General features: G+C 44.2%; 1 protein-coding gene across 2 annotated transcripts in view; it reads left to right on the top strand.

The window, feature by feature from the left end:
* The first annotated feature begins 1,019 nt into the window (after positions 1 to 1,019).
* LOC132896423 (serine/threonine-protein kinase Nek5) overlaps positions 1,020 to 19,157 on the top strand; it is a 186,335-nt gene continuing 168,197 nt past the window's right edge. For both annotated transcript variants that reach the window (XM_060937239.1, XM_060937240.1), the window contains exons 1-3: positions 1,020 to 1,131; positions 1,872 to 1,995; positions 11,305 to 11,401. In XM_060937239.1, coding sequence (XP_060793222.1) covers positions 1,876 to 1,995; positions 11,305 to 11,401 — 217 coding nt within the window. In that variant the 5' untranslated portion in view covers positions 1,020 to 1,131; positions 1,872 to 1,875. The remainder of the gene's footprint in view (positions 1,132 to 1,871; positions 1,996 to 11,304; positions 11,402 to 19,157) is intronic.

The raw sequence follows: 19,157 nt of genomic DNA on the forward strand, positions 1-19,157 counted from the left end.
CCAGTTAACCTAACCTGCATGTCTTTGGACTGTGGGGGAAACCGGAGCACCCGGAGGAAACCCACGCGGACACGTGGAGAACATGCAAACTCCGCACAGAAAGGCCCTCGCCGGCCACGGGCTCGAACCCGGACCTTCTTGCTGTGAGGCGACAGCGCTAACCACTACACCACCGTGCTACCTGTCTGAAACTCATCTCATCTCTTCTCATTATCTCTAGCCGCTTTATCCTTCTACAGGGTCGCAGGCAAGCTGGAGCCTATCCCAGCTGACTACGGGCGAAAGGCGGGGTACACCCTGGACAAGTCGCCAGGTCATCACAGGGCTGACACATAGACACAGACAACCATTCACACTCACATTCACACCTACGGTCAATTTAGAGTCACCAGTCAACCTAACCTGCATGTCTTTGGACTGTGGGGGAAACCGGAGCACCCGGAGGAAACCCACGCGGACATGGGGAGAACATGCAAACTCCACACAGAAAGGCCCTCGCCGGCCCCGGGGCTCGAACCCAGGACCTTCTTGCTGTGAGGCGACAGCGCTAACCACTACACCACCGTGCTACCTGTCTGAAACTGTTTAAGCTTAAAATGTTTTTATCCACTGCATGTTTTATCCTGAAATCACTGTGTGTGCAGCCCTTATACACCAGAATGCTTCAGTTTAACGAGAAAACGCACGGACAAGTCAACAACAGTAGGCGTGGAACTGGAACTCATTAAAATGGAACCCATCAGTTCTGTAGACCAACCTTTATTTAGTTTATATAGGCCTATTATATTAAAAGTCTTAAAATAATTAATAATAATAATAATAATAACAACAACTGTAAACTTTACAAGGATAAAGCGGCTAGAGATGATGAGATGAGATATAAACTTTACAGATACACAATTCAGCACTTTGCGAGCTGTTTCCGGGTGAAACTGCAAGTCCCACAGAGCGGGTGAGTCACGTGGGCCTGTACGCCGTGTTCACGCGCTCGTATACGTCATCACGCAGCGAGCTACTGTGTGGGTGTCCTTATCCTGGCAAGTTTATGTCTCTAATTTGACATGAATTTCACGACATTTCTCGTATTTCACAGTGAAAATGGATCAGGAGTGTGATTTACCCGTCTGCTCGGTGAGTAACCGCGTGTATTCCGCTCAGTTAATCATTCAGCTTGTTCAATTTTGAGCTACATCAACGAAACTGTTGCCCCGTTGCTATGGTTACCTGCCTGCCACACTCCACTATTTTTCGTCTTTTTTTTCTTTTTTTGTTTGTTTTATAATTTCCTGCTTTTTTCCATAATTATTTGCAGCAAATACAACGAAGTAAATTATTATTATTATTTAGTTTTTTGCTGAAAGTGACAATGTTGTTCATTATCTCATTATCTGTAGCTGCTTTATCCTGTTCTACAGGGTCGCAGGCAAGCTGGAGCCTATCCCAGCTGACTATGGGCGAAAGGCGGGGTACACCCTGGACAAGTCGCCAGGTCATCACAGGGCTGACACATAGACACAGACAACCATTCACACTCACACCTACGGTCAATTTAGAGTCACCAGTTAACCTAACCTGCATGTCTCTGGACTGTGGGGGAAACCGGAGCACCCGGAGGAAACCCACGCGGACACGGGGAGAACATGCAAACTCCGCACAGAAAGGCCCTCGCCGGCCACGGGGCTCGAACCCGGACCTTCTTGCTGCGAGGCGACAGCGCTAAGCACTACACCACCGTGCCGCCGTTGTTCATTATATTATATTATATTTGATATCAAAATTAGTATTTTAAGATTCTTATGAGTATTTTTAATTATTGCTCTGTCTATTATTATTATTATTGTTGTTGTTGTTGTTGCTGTTGTTGTTGTCAGGGCGATGGAGGAGTACATGGTTTTGGGTCAGGTGGGAGAGGGTGCGTTTGGGAAAGCACTGCTGGTCAGAGAGAAGACGGGTTCAGGGCGCCAGTGTGTGGTGAAGCAGGTCAGCCTGGCCCGGGTGAGAACTTTTGTGTCACACTTCTCCATTTCTTCATTAACCTCATTAACTTTAAAAACTTCATTAACTTTAATAATTTAATTAACATTTACATTAGTTATAGTTTGTAATATTGATACACGTGTCTGTACATTTCTATTTTTGTTTTTTTGTTGCCGACCTAAATACACTGCTTTTTACTGTCTCTTATAGTCTACAGCCAAAGTGTTTTTTTTTTTTTTTTTACTTATTCGAGGTAATGTAAATATCCCTTCCGGTGGATGCACCTTGCCGTGGTGGAAGAGCTTGAGTGTTCCAATGATTCCGAGAGCGATGCCATCGGGAATTTCAAACTCCTGGTAGGATCACCCAAAGCGGTAAGGTCGAGGATGAGGTTCCAGACTAAAGGCATCCAACAGCAAGACTCCAACAGTGGACCAAGCAGAGCGCTTGTCTCCGGCGGAAGAGGGCAGCGCCCAGCAGGCAGGCACGACAAAGGCGGGCCTTGATGGATCAAGAACCTGGCAGTCTGACGCAACCAGCCTCGCCGAAACTGCATGTCTCAACCCTCTGAGCCGCAGTGGAAGCGTTGCTGGCCAAGTGTGTGCGCGTGGCCGTCATGCAGTCACGATCACCTAAAACAAGCTCTTCAGCGAATGGCATTAGTCACCTGTTTCTTCCGACCTCTATATCTCAAAGCCCAATGGCGATGGCACTGTGGGCGTTGGGGGCAGGCCTGGATAGCTGGAAGCCTCTAGTCCGTGACCACATGTTGGCAGTGAGTCTTTGATGGTCACTCTCCATTGACCTTGCCTTGACAATGGAGCTCGGCAGCTAGACTCGCAACTGGGCTGGCCTTTTTAGGATTCCCGCAGCCCACCCCGCATGGGGAGGTCCCTAGAAAAGGTGGGGTAAACATCGGACACGGCAGACTCATCTGGCCAGCATACCACGGCTGGCAGAATTCCCATTCAGCGGTCAGAACACGACAAATGTTATTGCTACCCAACCATTGACTACCCACTCTTCTGTCTCAAAACCCTTCATTCTTGGGGCTTGGAACATCCACACCCTCCAGGACAAGAGTGACATCGACCGTCCTGAACAATGTACATTTGCAAAGAGCTTGCCCACTTCAACATCAATGTGGCAGCCCTGAGTGAGAGCAGGCTTCCAGGTGAAGGCAACATCAGGGAAGCTGGTTCCAGATATACCATCTTCTGGAAGGGAAAGGACCCCGACGAACCACGCATCCATGGCATCAGCTTTGCTATCCGATCCCAGCTTGTGCACCAGCATAACCTTGTCCCAACTACCATCAGTAAGCGTGTGATGTCCGTCCAGATACCGCTCACTCGGGACAGATTCCTTACCGTAATTTCTGTGTACGCCTCTACTCTCACCTCTGAAGATGAAGTCAAAGCCTCCTTCTACAACCTGCTTGACCGTACCATTCAGGTAGTCCCTGTACATGACGAACTCATCATGCTGGGAGACTTTGACGCCAGAGTTGGCAGTGATTATCGCTCGTGGGAAAGCATCCTTGGTCACCACGGCATTGGGAATAGCAATGCTAACGGCCATCTTCTCTTGGGCCTCTATGCTGAGCATAACCTCGTCGTTACCAACACCCTATAAGGGCTCAACATTAACACTTGTCCGCTTGTCCGGGACAAGTGATACTTTATGTCGGACAAGTTCATCGTCTCAGTTACTTGTCCAATCGGACAAGTGCCAAAATATGCCGATATTCGGGTTACATATCAAATTTATCAGTTTATTCACATGATTTCCGAAGCATCTCACTTGACCTATTGTTTTGATGAATCGCTGGATGTTTCTATTCGGAAAGAGTGATGTGTGCATGCGCAATATTCAGACCCTCCAGGATTTTGCGATGTTGCGATTTGCAACATCAACGCAAATTCAACCAATCTCTGCGAATTCAGGGCGGTGTTGCAATTATATCCAATCACCGCAACTTTCCCGCAAATTTGACCAATCGTTGGCGTCGTCTTGAGGTGATGTCGACAAACTACCTTCCGCCTTACTTCCGTGTATACGTTCAAGAGAAGCAGCATGTGCGAATCAGTGTTTATATAAGCTTAAATTCTGTTACTGAAAGTGTGCTATGTTTACAGTGAAGGACTGTGTGCACTTTACATTATTTTTTACTTAATACAAGAAATTAATGGATGCCAACATTTTTGCCAAAATGGTATTTTATTTTCCATTGTTTAGGCAGCTTCATCATCATACTGTGAGATTCTGTTCAAATAGTTTTTTTTTTCTTCTATGAAGCCTGAGCCATTTATTTTATTAGTTTATAATTATTGTTTAATTTAGTCTTCCGGAGAGACTGCCTGCACACAGTACTAGTATTAATAGTTTTTTTTTCTTACATGAAAGCTTAAAATATTATATTTTAAGGTAACTTCATGTTGTGCTGTGAGGTTCTATGCACTTTAACTTTTGAACCAACAGGTGCATTTAGATAAGTAAAGCCTATTTTTCTGCATTTTTGTAGTCCTGGTAATCTTTTATATTGATAAAGTTGTTTATAGGACCATTTATCAGTGTCTTTTGTTTTTTTAATCAATAGTTTTTCAGTAATAACTTAATATTTAACATATCACTCAATTTTAATCACAAAAAGAGAAAATCGCAACAATTTTTTGCAACTTTCACTTCCTCCCGCAATGTAATCACAACAAAAACCTAAAAAACACCGCAACTTTCATCGCAATTTTTTGGAACCCCCCCCCCCCCGCAACATCAGACATTTTAGCCCGCAAACAATCACAAAAAAGGCCTGCGAAATCCTGGGGGTACTGAATATTCCACTTGCGAAACCGGCCAATACCGCTTCGTGTATTTGAGCTGAAAAGTAAACGGTCGTTTATGATTGGTTTTAATCATGTCATACACGTGGATTTGTTGACATTTCTGTTGGCGGGATCATTATTCAACTGTATATTTACGTTGAGTATGTGGTAATTTCTAGGGCTGGGTATCGATTCAAATTTCAAGAATCGATTTGATTCCGATTCTGAAGCTTCAGAATCGATTATCATGACTCTATACGATTTGATGCGATCCGATCCGATCTCGATTCGATTCGATCCAATATCGATTCGGGTTAGTGTTATTAGAACCATTTTTGACTGTGTAGTTAAGCAACATATTAATACTTGTATTATATTGACATTCAACAGCAAATTAATCAAGTATTGGTAGTTAATGATGGCTGTAAGACTGGTGAAAATGATAATGATCAAACCCCCTCACAGAAAGGTGAATCAAGACAGCAAACAGAGGACGCCAGAGGTCTCTGTACCTGCAACAATAGTGTTCAAATGGGACACTAACCTGGTGCATTATTAAGATTAAGAATTCACCCAAAAGCTGTTCTGTTGCACACAAATGCATTTTTATTTTATAATGTGAAAAAAGAGATTCTTAGCCAGTGTAAATGTAACCAGATTGCTGGTTACTGGCTTCAAAGTAACCTAACGGTCATTATACCGTTTGTAAATAAGAACCAAAGATACAGCACCTTAGGAAACATAAGTGTCTCACAGTTTTGTGTAAAATCTTCAAAATATAAAAAGTATAAAACATTCAATTGCCTTTAAAGTGCGAACATGTAAACAGGACATTTAAACTTAAACTTTAAATTTACCTTAAATTTTAAACTTACAGTGGTGCTTGAAAGTTTGTGAACCCTTTAGAATGTTCTATATTTCTGCATAAATATGACCTAAAACATCATCAGATTTTCACACAAGTCCTAAAAGTAGATAAAGAGGACCCAGTTAAACAAATGAGACAAAAATATTATACTTGGTCATTTATTTATTGAGGAAAATGATCCAATATTACATATCTGTTAGTGGCAAAAGTATGTGAACCTTTGCTTTCAGTATCTGGTGTGACCCCCTTATGCAGCAATAACTACAACTAAATGTTTCCGGTAACTGTTGATCAGTCCTGCACACCGGCTTGGAGGAATTTTAGCCCATTCCACCATACAGAACAGCTTCAACTCTGGGAACTGCTCGCTTCAGGTCCTTCCACAACATTTCGATTTGATTAAGGTCAGGACTTTAACTTGGCCATTCCAAAACATTAACTTTATTCTTCTTTAACCATTCTTTGGTAGAACAGCTTTTATGCTTAGGGTCATTGTCTTGCTGCATGACCCACCTTCTCGTGAGATTCAGTTCATGGACAAATGTCCTGACATTTTCCTTTAGAATTCACTGGTATAATTCAGAATTCATTGTTCCATCAATGATGGCAAGCCGTCCTGGCCCAGATGCAGCAAAACAGGCCCAAACCATGATACTACCACCACCATGTTTCACAGATGGGATAAGGTTCTTATGCTGGAATGCAGTGTTTTCCTTTCTCCAAACATAATGCTTCTCATTTAAACCAAGAAGTTCTATTTTGGTCTCATCCATCCACAAAAATTTTTCCAATAGCCTTCTGGCTTGTCCATGTGATCTTTAGCAAGCTGCAGATGAGCAGCAATGTTCTTTTTGGAGAGCAGTGGCTTTCTCCTTGCAACCCTGCCATGCACACCATTGTTGTTCAGTGCTCTCCTGATGGTGGACTCATGAACATTAACATTAGCCAATGTGAGAGAGGCCTTCAGTTGCTTAGGAGTTACCCTGGGGTCCTTTGTGATCTCGCCAACTATTACATGCCTTGCTCTTGGAGTGATCTTTGTTGGTCGACCACTCCTGGGGAGGGTAACAATGGTCTTGAATTTCTTCCATTTGTACACAATCTGTCTGACTGTGGATTGGTGGAGTCCAAACTCTTTAGAGATAGTTTTATAACCTTTTCCAGCCTGATGAGCATCAACAATGCTTTTTCTGAGGTCCTCAGAAATCTCCTTTGTTTGTGCCATGATACACTTCCACAAACATGGGTTGTGAAGATCAGACTTTGATAGATCCCTGTTCTTTAAATAAAACAGGGTGCCCACTCACACCTGATTGTCATCCCATTGATTGAAAACACCTGACTCGAATTTCACCTTCAAATTTACTGCTAATCCTAGAGGTTCACATACTTTTGTCACTCACAGACATGTAATATTGGATCATTTTCCTCAATAAATAAATGACCAAGTATAATATTTTTGTCTCATTTGTTTAACTGGATTCTTTTTATCTACTTTTAGGACTTGTGTGAAAATCTGATGATATTTTAGGTCATATTTATGCAGAAATATAGAAAATTCTAAAGGGTTCACAAACTTTCAAGCACCACTGTAAATAAATAATAAACCTTAAATTTCAACTTCAGACTGTAAATAAAAACGCTGTTTCCTGTTAAAGTGCACACAAAAATAAATTCTGACTGGACCTTAAACTTGACCTGAGACAGACTGGGTAAACTGTCCATCAACTGCCATCACTTGGGTACAAAAAGATTCTTCTGCAGAAAAAGGAGCTCATTTACATGCCCAGGAGTAAGGCAGCTTCTTGCAGAAATACAAACGCTGCGCCTTTTGGAGGATGCCGCCTTTTTCACGGCTGAATCGTGCAGATCTGATTTTTTTTTTTTGGGGGGGGGGCGTTGGAGTGTCTGATTATAATTTCATCAAAGTAAATTCTGTATTAAAATTACTAAATAAGCAAATGCCGTTACAGTCCATGAAACATAGGAAGTATAAGTATGAGAAGAAAACAGTAAATCAGAAAGCTGCTCACGTTTGCGCGAAAGCTGCGCAAACGTGCGCAGCTTTCTGATTTACTGTTTTCTTCTGACACTCCAACGCCCCCCCCCCCCCCCCCCCCAAAAAAAAAAATCGGATCTGCACGATTCAGCCGTGAAAAAGGCGGCATCCACCAAAAGGCGCACCGTTTGCATCCAGACCGCCTGCGCGAATTCAGTGACGCGATGAGTGGGGTTAAACTTCACCGGGAAAAATGTAATTAAAAAATCGATCTTTGGACGTAGGAATCCATCTTCAGGAAATAATATGCAAATCGATTCAGAATCGGAAAATCGATTTTTTCAACACAGCCCTGGTAATTTCCAAATCTTTGAATTGTTGTTGATGGTGTTCATTATAAAAATTTAGACATTTAGAAAATGTCCCTCCTGAAGTTTGGCTTCACAAAGAAGTCTAGTGAATCCGAGGCATCTGGTGCTGAAAAGAAGAGGAAACAATCACAGCAGAACTATGAAAGCAAGAGAGAGAGGAAATTTCTCAATTCTTGGAAGGATGAATTTGAATGGGTCCAAGACACCGGAGATGGAATGGAATGTTTTCTGTACATATCGCATCCTACTTATGCTGATGTCTCGAGCAGCATGTTTAAAGGTACAGCTTCATATAGGCGAGACATTCTAGTGTCTTATGGCAAGAGTACAAGCCACAAGCGGTGTGATGCAAATGCAAAAAATACAATAAAGGTTGTTGGGTTACAAATAGTTTATTTGTGGTTTTTTTTTTTTTTCTCAAATATTTCTTCGGACAAGTCAACTTCACATTCAGACAAGTACATTTCCTTTCAACTTGCCCGACAGGACAAGTGGTTTCAAAAGTTAATGTAGAGCCCTGCCTATTCAGACTCCCCAACCAACAGACGACGACCTGGAAACATCCTTGGTCCAAGCATTGGCACATACTTGACTATGTCCTGATTAGAGCTAGGGACAGAAAAGATGTCTGTATTACTTGCTCTATGCTCAGAGCGGATGACTGCTGGATGGATCACCGTCTCCTGATCTCTCGTCTTAACATCAAGATCCGCCGACTACCAAAGTGGGTCCCAGCAAACACACCCCGTCGCCGCTTTGACTGCACCAAGCTCCGCGACCCTCAGACATCTCAAGACTTCAGGGAAGCTGTTGAAAGAAACCTCATGGACATCCCAGAGCCAATCTCAATAGAGGACCGTTGGACCACCCTCCGCGATGCTATGACCAATGCCGCAGAGGAACCAATTGGTTATGTCTGGAAGAAGACCCAGGATTGGTTCGACGAGAACAATGAAGACATCACTCGTCTCATCGAAGCCAAACGGCGGACACGCCTCGCCCTCGAGAATCATCCTACTGTGGATAATAAGCGGAAACACCAACAAGCATTAGCAGAATGCCAAAGAGGGATCTGCGAAGCTCAGAACATCTGGTGGCAGAGGAAATCGGAGGAGATCCAAAACTATGCTGGCCAACGCTTTTACGCAGCAACCAAGGAGATCTTCGGCCCCACAAGGTCATCAGTGGGTGGCCTAAAAGTTATAGACGGCTCCACTGTCATCACCGATAGCAAGGAAATCCTTGATTGCTGGAAGTCTCATTTCGTGATCATGCAATGATCATTTGTGATCATTCAATCACTCAATGATCATTCGCGCACCCCGGACGATCTTCTCCATATGACCCCTCAGTACCCCATTCGCCACTGGATGTCCCTGCCACCCTCGATGCAAGATTTTAACAAGGCTATCAAGCACATGAAACCGGGCAAAGCTCCAGGGCCAGATAACGTCCTGCTTGAGTTTTTCACTCACGGTGGCCCGGAGCTGAATAATCACCTGATGCTCCTCATCCTCAAGATCTGGGAAACCAAAACTCTCCCAAGTAACTTCCGTGACGCAAATATCATTATTATCTTTAAGAAGGGGGACAGAGAGAACTGCAGCAATTACTGTGGTATCTCGCTATTAAGTATTGTGAGCAAGATCTTTGCCTGCATTCTTCTCGATTGCCTCCTTGTCCTCACAGAAGATGCTCTTCCGGAGTCCCAATGTGGCTTCAGACCTTCTTGAGGGACAATAGACACGATCTTTTGTGCCTGTCAACTCCAGGAGAAGAGTCAAGAACAACAACAGCCAGCTATGTTTATCTTCTGGGATCTCAAAAAGGCCTCCGATAAAGTCCCTCGCCTTGCAAAGTGGGCAGTCCTTGCCAGGTTCGGCTGTCCACCTGACTTCATCACCCTAGTCCGTTCCCTTCATGAAGGCATGGTTGGCAGAGTATGCCATCAAAACGTCCTCTCAGACCCATTTCCCATCACTGGAGGTCTTAAACAAGGGTGTGTTTTAGCACCGACTTGCTTTTCGCTGTACATTGCAGCTATGTTCAACGAAATTTCATCGGGGACCCCCTCTATTGATGTGCAGTACCACATGGATGACAGGTTCTTCAATCTAGCCCGTCTTCGCGCAAAGAGTAAGACATCTACCATCTCAGTCCACGAAATGCAGTATGCTGACGACAACGCCACCCCAAGTCGGACTGCTGATGGCCTTCAGAGGATTGCCAATCTTTACAACGCTGCCTACGAGCGTTTTGGGATGCAGGTAAACACTGACAAGACCAAGGCCCTCATCCAACCACCGCCAGGTCAAATGCTTCCAAATACTAATATCATTATTAACAGCCAGCCCCTGGAAGAAGTGGATCACTTCTCATATCTGGGAAGCATTCTCTCAAAGATCCCCACATGTGAAAAAGACGTGGAAAACCGGATCAAGGCAGCCCATTCCGCCTTCGGTCGCCTTAGCTGCTGCATATTTAACAACCATGCGCTGACCATCTGAACCAAGATCATGGTCTTCCAGGCTGTAGTCCTTTCTACCCTTCTATATGCCTGTGAGACTTGGACACTGTACTGCTGTGACATCAAATGCCTTGAGCAATTCCAACAGTACAAGCTGAGGCAGATTCTCAAAATTTGGTGGGAAGACCTCATTACCAACACTGAGGTCCTGAACCGAGCCTCGCTGCCCAGTGTTGAAGCCACCGTCATCCACCATCGTCTCCACTGGGCAGGCCATATCCTATGAATGAACCCCTCCCGACTCCCAAGGATCATGCTCTATGGGGAACTCGTCACTGGAACACGACCCCGAGGAGGACCAAAGCGCCGCTACGGTACACAGATCAGCTCAAGTGCACCCTGGCCCAAACCAACATTGAACCTTCCTCGTGGGAGCAAATTGCCAGGGACAGAAGTGCCTGGAGGTTAGCTGTTCATGATGGCACCTCGGCTTTCGAGGAGAACAGAAGACAGCGTGAGGAGGATAAACAAAGAAGAAGAAAGGAGCGACTGGAACAATCTTGTCCTCCCCCTGCCCTCCCATGCAACTTCTGCCCGCAGCTCTTCCACCACCAATTGGGTCTCGTAAGTCATATCCAGCATGAACATCAGCTAAGGAGACCAGATAATTAAATAATATATTATGCAAAAAAGGGAAGCCGGAAGGAGATGACGAAACCGATGCTTGGACACGAGCTGTAAATATGAACATATTCTACTATTGAATGAAATCTCTCTCTCTCTTTCTCTCCCTCCTGTAGATGTCCAGTCGAGAAAGGGAAGCAGCCAAAAAGGAGGTGACTTTACTGTCCAAAATGAATCATCCCAACATTGTGGCTTTCTTCCAGTCATTTCATGGTTAGTGCAGTGTCATGTCACTGACCTGTAATTAAACCCAGAGAGCTGTTTAACTTGCTGAAACAGGTGCACACCTTAATCTCTGTGTATTTATTTTGCCAAACGTGAATCATTTGTACAATCAGAAGAAGAATATGAATACTTTTGACTGATTTGACTCATTTGACTGAATCTTAGCAGAAAGTACAGAATTATACTACACACGTCAGAATTCATCCTGCTACTTCTGTCAGCAGTCACATCATCAGTAAATGCCAGTGACCCAGTTCCACTGGCAGCCGTACACGCCCATGTCCAACATGACTGACAGCAGAATTGGTTCATTTAACTGATTCATATCATTTGATCCATATTTGCACTGGAAATTGAGTGTGAATTTGTTTTTTAATTGTGTAGAATACCCTGTGTGCTAGGGTGGCACAGTGGTGTGGTGGTTAGCGCTGTCGCCTCACGGCAAGAAGGTCCGGGTTCGAGCCCCGTGGCCGGCGAGGGCCTTTCTGTGCGGAGTTTGCATGTTCTCCCCGTGTCCGTGTGGGTTTCCTCCAGGTGCTCCGGTTTCCCCCACAGTCCAAAGACATGCAGGTTAAGTTAACTGGTGACTCTAAATTGACTGTATGTGTGAATGGTTGTCTATGTGTTAGCCCTGTGATGACCTAGCGACTTGTCCAGGGTGTACCCTGCCTTTTGCCCGTAGTCAGCTGGGATAGGCTCCAGCTTGCCTGTGACCCTGTAGAACAGGATAAAGCGGCTAGAGATAATGAGATGAGACCCTGTGTGCTTTCTTTGACAGCATATTAGAGCCATTGTAGGGAAAAAAAAACAGTGCTGAGATCTTACATTTACGAGAAAAAACTCAGAAATTCTGAGATTAAAAAGTCACAAATTTATGAGAAAAAAAAATGCTAATGCTTCCCAGATTCCAGGCTGCAGTGCATTCTGGGCAATGCAGTTAAAAATCTCTTTGCACATTATTCTTTTATTGGACGATTGAGAAGATTGAGGACGATTGAGACTGTATTTCCTATAACTCTTGACTCAGGCGTTTCAGCATAACAGAGATTTGGGCAGAAGAGAAGAATCCATGAACTGAAAGTAACAGGAAACTGCTTTTGCACAATAATTACACATTTATAAACAGCTAAGACAAAAACGGACATAAATAAACATAGCTGTACGTTTTATACAAGCTTCTCACATTGCATCCAGCAAGCACAACAATCAATCACATGCTTCCTGCCTGCAGTGCATTCTGGGAAATGCAGTTAAAAATCTCTTAGCAATTTATTCTTTTATATTGTTTGATCAGGGAGGAAAGACTGGATTTCCTGTAAATGCAGTTCATTTTCTATTTTGTGTGTCTTTAAAGTGGAGTGATGTGGTTCCTTAACATCTACATCTGTTTTGAACAATAATAGTTTTGGTCTTGAAGTTGACTGTCAGGTCTCAGGTCTGACAGCACTGCAGCAGGTCCAAGTCCAGATCAGGGCCCCTGCTGGCTACTTGTCCCTCTAAATGTAACTGCTTTGTGGTGAAGAGTGTAGAGTGAGACCGTTTGCTGATTGAGCTAAAATGGAGGCCAGTTAGTTAATATGTACAGTACTGTGCAAAAGTCTTAGGCACCTTATTTTTTCATACAAGCTTTGTTATGGATTTCTATTTTATGACTTCTACATAAAATTATCAAGTCAGTACAAAAACGTTTTGGAGTTCCAAACGTTCATTTTCCAGCACAAAATTAAATGTTACAGAAAAAAAAAAGTTTGTATCTGAGCAGAATATTTCATAAGAAAGCACTTTTCAGATTAAAAAAGAAAACCTAATGAAGGCTACTGGGTTTTGCTGCAAAATTAAGAAGCAAGTGTGACAGTCAAAGTGTCCAGAAGAACTGTGGATGGTTCTGCAATATACTCAGTAAAACCTACAGCTCATTTCCTGAGTGTCAGTAAACCTGCTGAGAGTGAGCAAACTACAAACATGGACAACCCGGACTACAACTCCCAAAACACACAGCGCCTTCTATCTCCCGCCTACTGAATCACAGCTGGCTCGCATTTCCGCAATTACCTGTCCCTCCATATAAACCCCAGTCATACTCACACCATTGCGAAGTATCGTCCTGAGTTTACCAGTTCATACCAAGCATTGCATCTTTCTGATCGCTTTTCCGACTATTGACCCTCGCTAGTTCTTCCTCGTTTCCTTGCTCTTTGTCTTGTCCTTGTTACACTGTTTGCCGATCGCCTGACCCACGCTAGCCTACTGACTACGATTCCTGTGTCTTGTTTTGGCTTGGTTTACTCTTCAAAAGCTGTCTTCTGCCGCACATACATCTGTAAGTGCCTGCATCCTCACAGGATACTTTGCGAGCATAGATGTAGCAGAGGATTTAAAAACAGATGGCTCTTAATGCTCAGGGGCGTTTGCTAGGAGAACATGAACAGATGCTTGCCGATTTGAACACCAGAATGACACAGCTTGCAAATGTGAGGTCGCAGGCCCTCCAAGTGTGCCCCAAGCCTCCTCCTTGTCCAGCATTACAACTCCCCACTCCTGAGAAGTTCGCTGGAGACACCACCGCATGTGAAGGATTTTTACTGCAATGCTCTTTGTATTTCGCCACCATGCCAGATTTACCCGATGAGTAAAAAAATTGCTAAGTTTCTGTCTCTTCTCACGGGCAAAGCGCTCCACTGGGCTACAGCTGTCTGGAACAGGGGAGGAGAACAAATGAAATCCTACGAGCAGTTTCTCTGCCTATTTAAGAGTGTTTGATCATGAACCAGAAGGGTGAAAGCCTACTTGCCAGTTTGCAGGGCACTAGAAGTATCGCAGAGTATGCCCTGGACTTCAGGATGCTAGCAGCCGCCAGCAGGTGGAATGACCCTGCCCTGAAGGCGGTTTTTCGTCAAGGTCTACATCCCGAGATAATCAGTGAACTGGTGTGTAGGAATGAGAATCTCTCACTGGATGCCCTCATTGACCTGGCAATTCGATTAGACCAACTCTTAAAGCACCGGCCCTCTCTCCACGATGGCACCAAGGCTGCTTCACCACCAGAGGACAACTCACCTATAGAGGTTTCACGCACAAGGTTGACCCATGTGGAGCACGCCAGATGATGCAAGGAGGGACTGTGCTTCTACTGTGGGAGCTCAGATCACAGCATTCAGCATTGCCCAGTCCGACCTGCCTGGGGAGCCCCAATAGATAAACCTGTCCAAGCTACGAGTGCGGTGAGGGAGCGCAACTCAAAATCCCTTCAAATTTTAGTGTTACTAAAGATGGCATCCTCCACTCATGTCCTGTCCGCTTTCATTGATTCAGGAGCAGAGGGCAACTTTATCAATAAAACCCTCGTGCAAAAGCTCAGCCTGCCAATCACCCCTTTGCACAGCGCTCTTAGCATTAGGGCAATCAATGGAGGACCCATAGGTGACGGACTGGTCACATCACGAACTCAACCCATACAGATACAGGCGGGTGCATTGCATAAGGAGCTCATCTCACTCTACATCATGACAACTGTTCGTCATGACATCATCTTAGGATATCCCTGGCTACAACTCCATGATCCTCTCATCTCATGACAAAACAAGAAAATTCTCCAGTGGTCACCCATGTTTTCAGAGCTGCCTTTCTCATCCTCAATTCCTAGTGTCCTCCACTTCTGTAGAGAGTCCTCTACCAGACTTCATGGACAACGTTCCCAAGTGCTACTGGGATCTTTCTGAAGCCTTCAGTAAGGGGAAGGCCTGCAGGTTACCGCCACACCGGCTGTATGACTGTACCATAGATCTACTGCCAGGCATGACTCCGCTCCGAGGTCACATCTATCCCCTGTCCCAAAAGGAACATGCTGTCATGGAGGAATACATTCAGGAGGCTGTCAAGCAGGGTTACATCCCCCCGTCGAAATCTCCTGCGTCTGCTGGCTTCTTCTTTGTGGAGAAATGAGGGTGCGGACAGCGGCCCTGCATTGATTACAGAGGACTCAATGAAGTAACAGTCAAGTACCTGTATCCTCTCCCTCTGGTTCCGGCAGCTCTGGCACAACTCCATTCCGCCAAGGTTTTTTCCAAGCTTGATTTACGCAGCGTGTATAACCTGATCTAGATTAAATGGGGCAATGAATGGAAAGCCGCCTTCAGCACAGCCACAGGTCACTTCAAATACTGGGTCATGCTGTATGGCCTTTCTTCGGCACCCAGTGTGTTCCAAAGTTTCATGAATGACATGCTGTGGGACATGCTGGGCAAATATGTCATTGCCTACATTGATGACATTTTGGTATATTCTTCAGACTTCCACAATCACCAGAAGCACATCAGAGCTGTTCTCAAGTGTTTATTGGAAAACCACCTCTACATAAAGGCCAAGAAATGTGAGTTCCATTGAAACAAGATCTCCTTCCTGGGCTACATAATCAGTGCGGAAGGAATGAGTATGGACTCAACCAAAGTCTTTGCAGTGACCTCCTGGCCAACCCCCAAGTCAGTCATAGATCTCCAGAGATTTCTAGGCTTTGCAAACTTTTATTGCCGTTTCATTAGGAACTTCAGCACCTTGGCCGCTCCTTTAACCACGTTACTGAAGAAGGGTCTCAAGTGTCTTCGGTGGAATCTGATGGGAGAGGAGGTCTTCAACCAGCTAAAGTTAGCTTTCACTTCAGCACCGATACAAGTTCGATACATGTTCCAAGATGGAGCTGCGGACGGTTGCCTCGGTACTTCGCTCTCTCGTACTATCTACGTTTTTGTGTATTTGTTGTGTTTCTTGCGCTTCTTCTCTGGTCACATACTCCAGAGAAGAACTCAAACATTGGAATAACCACCAGTAAAGTTTTTTCATCGGTTTTCATCGATCCGGAAAGTTTTCCAGAGCTACTTGTTGGAGGAGCAGCAGCTCTCTATGGTCTCCACCGAGGACGCCGGAGACACTGGGGGAAGCAAGCTGGCTTGCTCATCAGGCTGAGGCAGCGGGGATTTCGCACTGTGCTCCCGTCTATTCACCTGGCTAACATCTGCTCTCTGGCCAACAAGATAGACAAACTGCTGCTCCTCAACACAATCAACACGGATTTTAACAGATCTGCTGCCTTGTGCTTCACCGAAACCTGGCTCAGTGAGCACATCCCGGACACTTCTCTCCACCTGCCTGGATTTCACCTGCACCGAGCGGACCGTGAAATGGAGCTCACAGGGAAAACGAGGGGAGGCGGAGTCTGCTTTTACATTAACAAAGGTTGGTGTACTGATGTCACGGTTCTAAACAAATCATGCAGTCCTCATCTGGAGACATTATTCATAAACTGCAAACCGTTTTATGCTCCGTGAGAGTTTTCCTCATTTATTCTGGTTGGAGTCTACATCCCTCCTCAGGCTTGTGTTACTGAGGCATTACAACACCTGGCTGACCAGATAAACAACATGGAGAAAAAAAACCCTGGACTCTTTGCTCATTGTTTTGGGGGACTTTAACAGAGCAAACCTCAGCCATGAACTGCCAAAATATAAACAGCACATTAAGTGTCCCACCAGGGACACTAACACTCTGGACCATTGTTACACTGTTTTAAAGGACTCATACCACTCTGTCCCCCGTGCAGCCTTGGGACTATCTGATCACTGCATTGTTCATCTTATCCCGACCTACAGGCAGAAGCTGAAATCTGCTAAGCCTGTAGTCAAGACCGTGAGGAGATGGTCCAATGAGGCCAAAGTGGAACCTAAGTGGAGCCTGCTTTGACTGCACTGATTGGAGTGTTTTTGAGGCTGGAGCTTCAGACCTGCATGAACTGACTGATACCGTGACATCTTACATCAGTTTTTGTGAGGATATGTGTGTGCTCACCAAGACCTTCCGCACATACAACAACAACAAACCCTGGTTCACTGCAAAACTCAGGCAGCTTCGCTAGGCCAAGGAGAAGGCCTACAGAAGTGGGGACAGAGTCCTGTACAAACAGGCCAGAAACACACTGACGAAAGAGGTGAAAGCAGCTAAGAGGAGCTACGCTGAAAGGATCAAAAACAGCCTTTCAGCCAATGATCCGGCATCAGTGTGGATAGGCCTGAAGAATATCACCAGCTACAGGAGACCATCCCCCAACACTGCAATGAACCATCAACTGGCTGACGAGTTGAATGTGTTCTACTGCAGATTTGACACATTCACACCTCTCCCCCCCTCAGACATTAAAGACCCATTTACACTGTAGGTACAGTCCCTTTAAGAAACTACATTTCCCATCAGCCAACTTCCGCGTTGACCTACGTCACGCCTGGGCGGGATCACCAACGTCACATCCTCCAGGAAGGCATAAGTAACGGAACAACGCTTCCGTCTCTCTCGTGGATGTCAAGCCATCTGGACACAAAGAGATACCCTGCACCAGAAAACCAGATAAAGACGTCTTTTCTTTTCCTCAAGAATCAGAGTTTCGCGCTTTTCTTTCACCTTTGGCCACGGTTGATTCTAGGATCGCGCGATTTTTAAACTCAGCTTGAGTTACAACCGGTTTTCGGTTATTCATTATACGTATGTACGGACTGCAGCCCAAGCAGTTAATTAATGTTAGAAGCGACCGACTCCTTCTAATAAAGCACTGTGCACATTATTTTAAAAAGAGATTTTCTTCCCACGAGCTACGAAGCGTCGGACCAAGAATTCTGTTTCCTACAGAAGTCTCCATGGGCTCCTGTGAAACTCAGCCTCTCCAAGAATTCTCTGCTTTCTACAAAAGGGCGAGATACTGAAGTAAGACTTGGCATTTTGGGCAGAAAAACTAGTCTTAGGAATTAGTTTTATGAAGCAGTGTGAATTTAAACTCAGGAACGGTTTAATTGTGTACACTGTAACACTTAGGATGTTGAATTGATTGTTCTATTTTGTTTTAATCTCTCAATTGTTTAATAGATAGGCTGTGCATGCTTCTCTTTATTCCTTACTAACATCCTCAATTTCCTTATTACACATTTTGACCTCATCAAGATTTCAGTGGATTTAGGCAAGGCAAGGCAAGGCAAGTTTATTTATATAGCACATTTCATACACAATGGCAGTTCAATGTGCTTTACAGAAGTAAAAACAAAAACAGTAAACAATAGAGAAATAAAATTACATAAAATAATTTTATCTTTATTCTAAAATAATTAATTAAAAGAAAATAATAAGAATTAAACAATAGTAGAAATAAAATATTAAAATGCCAAAAAGAAAAAGGAGAAAGAGAAAGAGAAAAAAAAAACCTAGCAAAATAAAATAGAATAAAGTTAAAATAAATTTAAAACATGCAGAGAAAAAGATTATAAAAAATGTAAAATATTAATTATTTAACAGAAAGCATCTGAAAACAGCTTGGTCTTTAACCTAGATTTGAAGCTGCCAACAGCAGGAGCATTTTTAATGTCCTCTGGCAGTTGGTTCCATAGCTGTACTGCATAGTAGCTAAAAGCTGCTTCACCACACTTTGTTTTAACAACTGGTTTTAATAGTAAATTTTTCTGTTGCGATCTGGTAGATCTGATTGGGTTAGGCCGCTGCAACATATCAGAGAGGTAATTGGGCCCTGTACCATTTAGAGATTTGTACACCAGCAGCAATGCTTTAAAGTCAATTCTGTAGCTTACTGGAAGCCAGTGAAGTGTTATGAGTGTTAGTAGTGTTATGAGCTAGTGGGTTAGCTACCGGCTAGTCTTTTGTTACTTAGAAACACGTGGCCACAGGCCTCGCAACACACCTTAGCTAAACACACAGC

The sequence above is a fragment of the Neoarius graeffei genome, chromosome 13, assembly GCF_027579695.1.
Source record: "Neoarius graeffei isolate fNeoGra1 chromosome 13, fNeoGra1.pri, whole genome shotgun sequence".
NCBI classification, from domain to species: domain Eukaryota; kingdom Metazoa; phylum Chordata; class Actinopteri; order Siluriformes; family Ariidae; genus Neoarius; species Neoarius graeffei.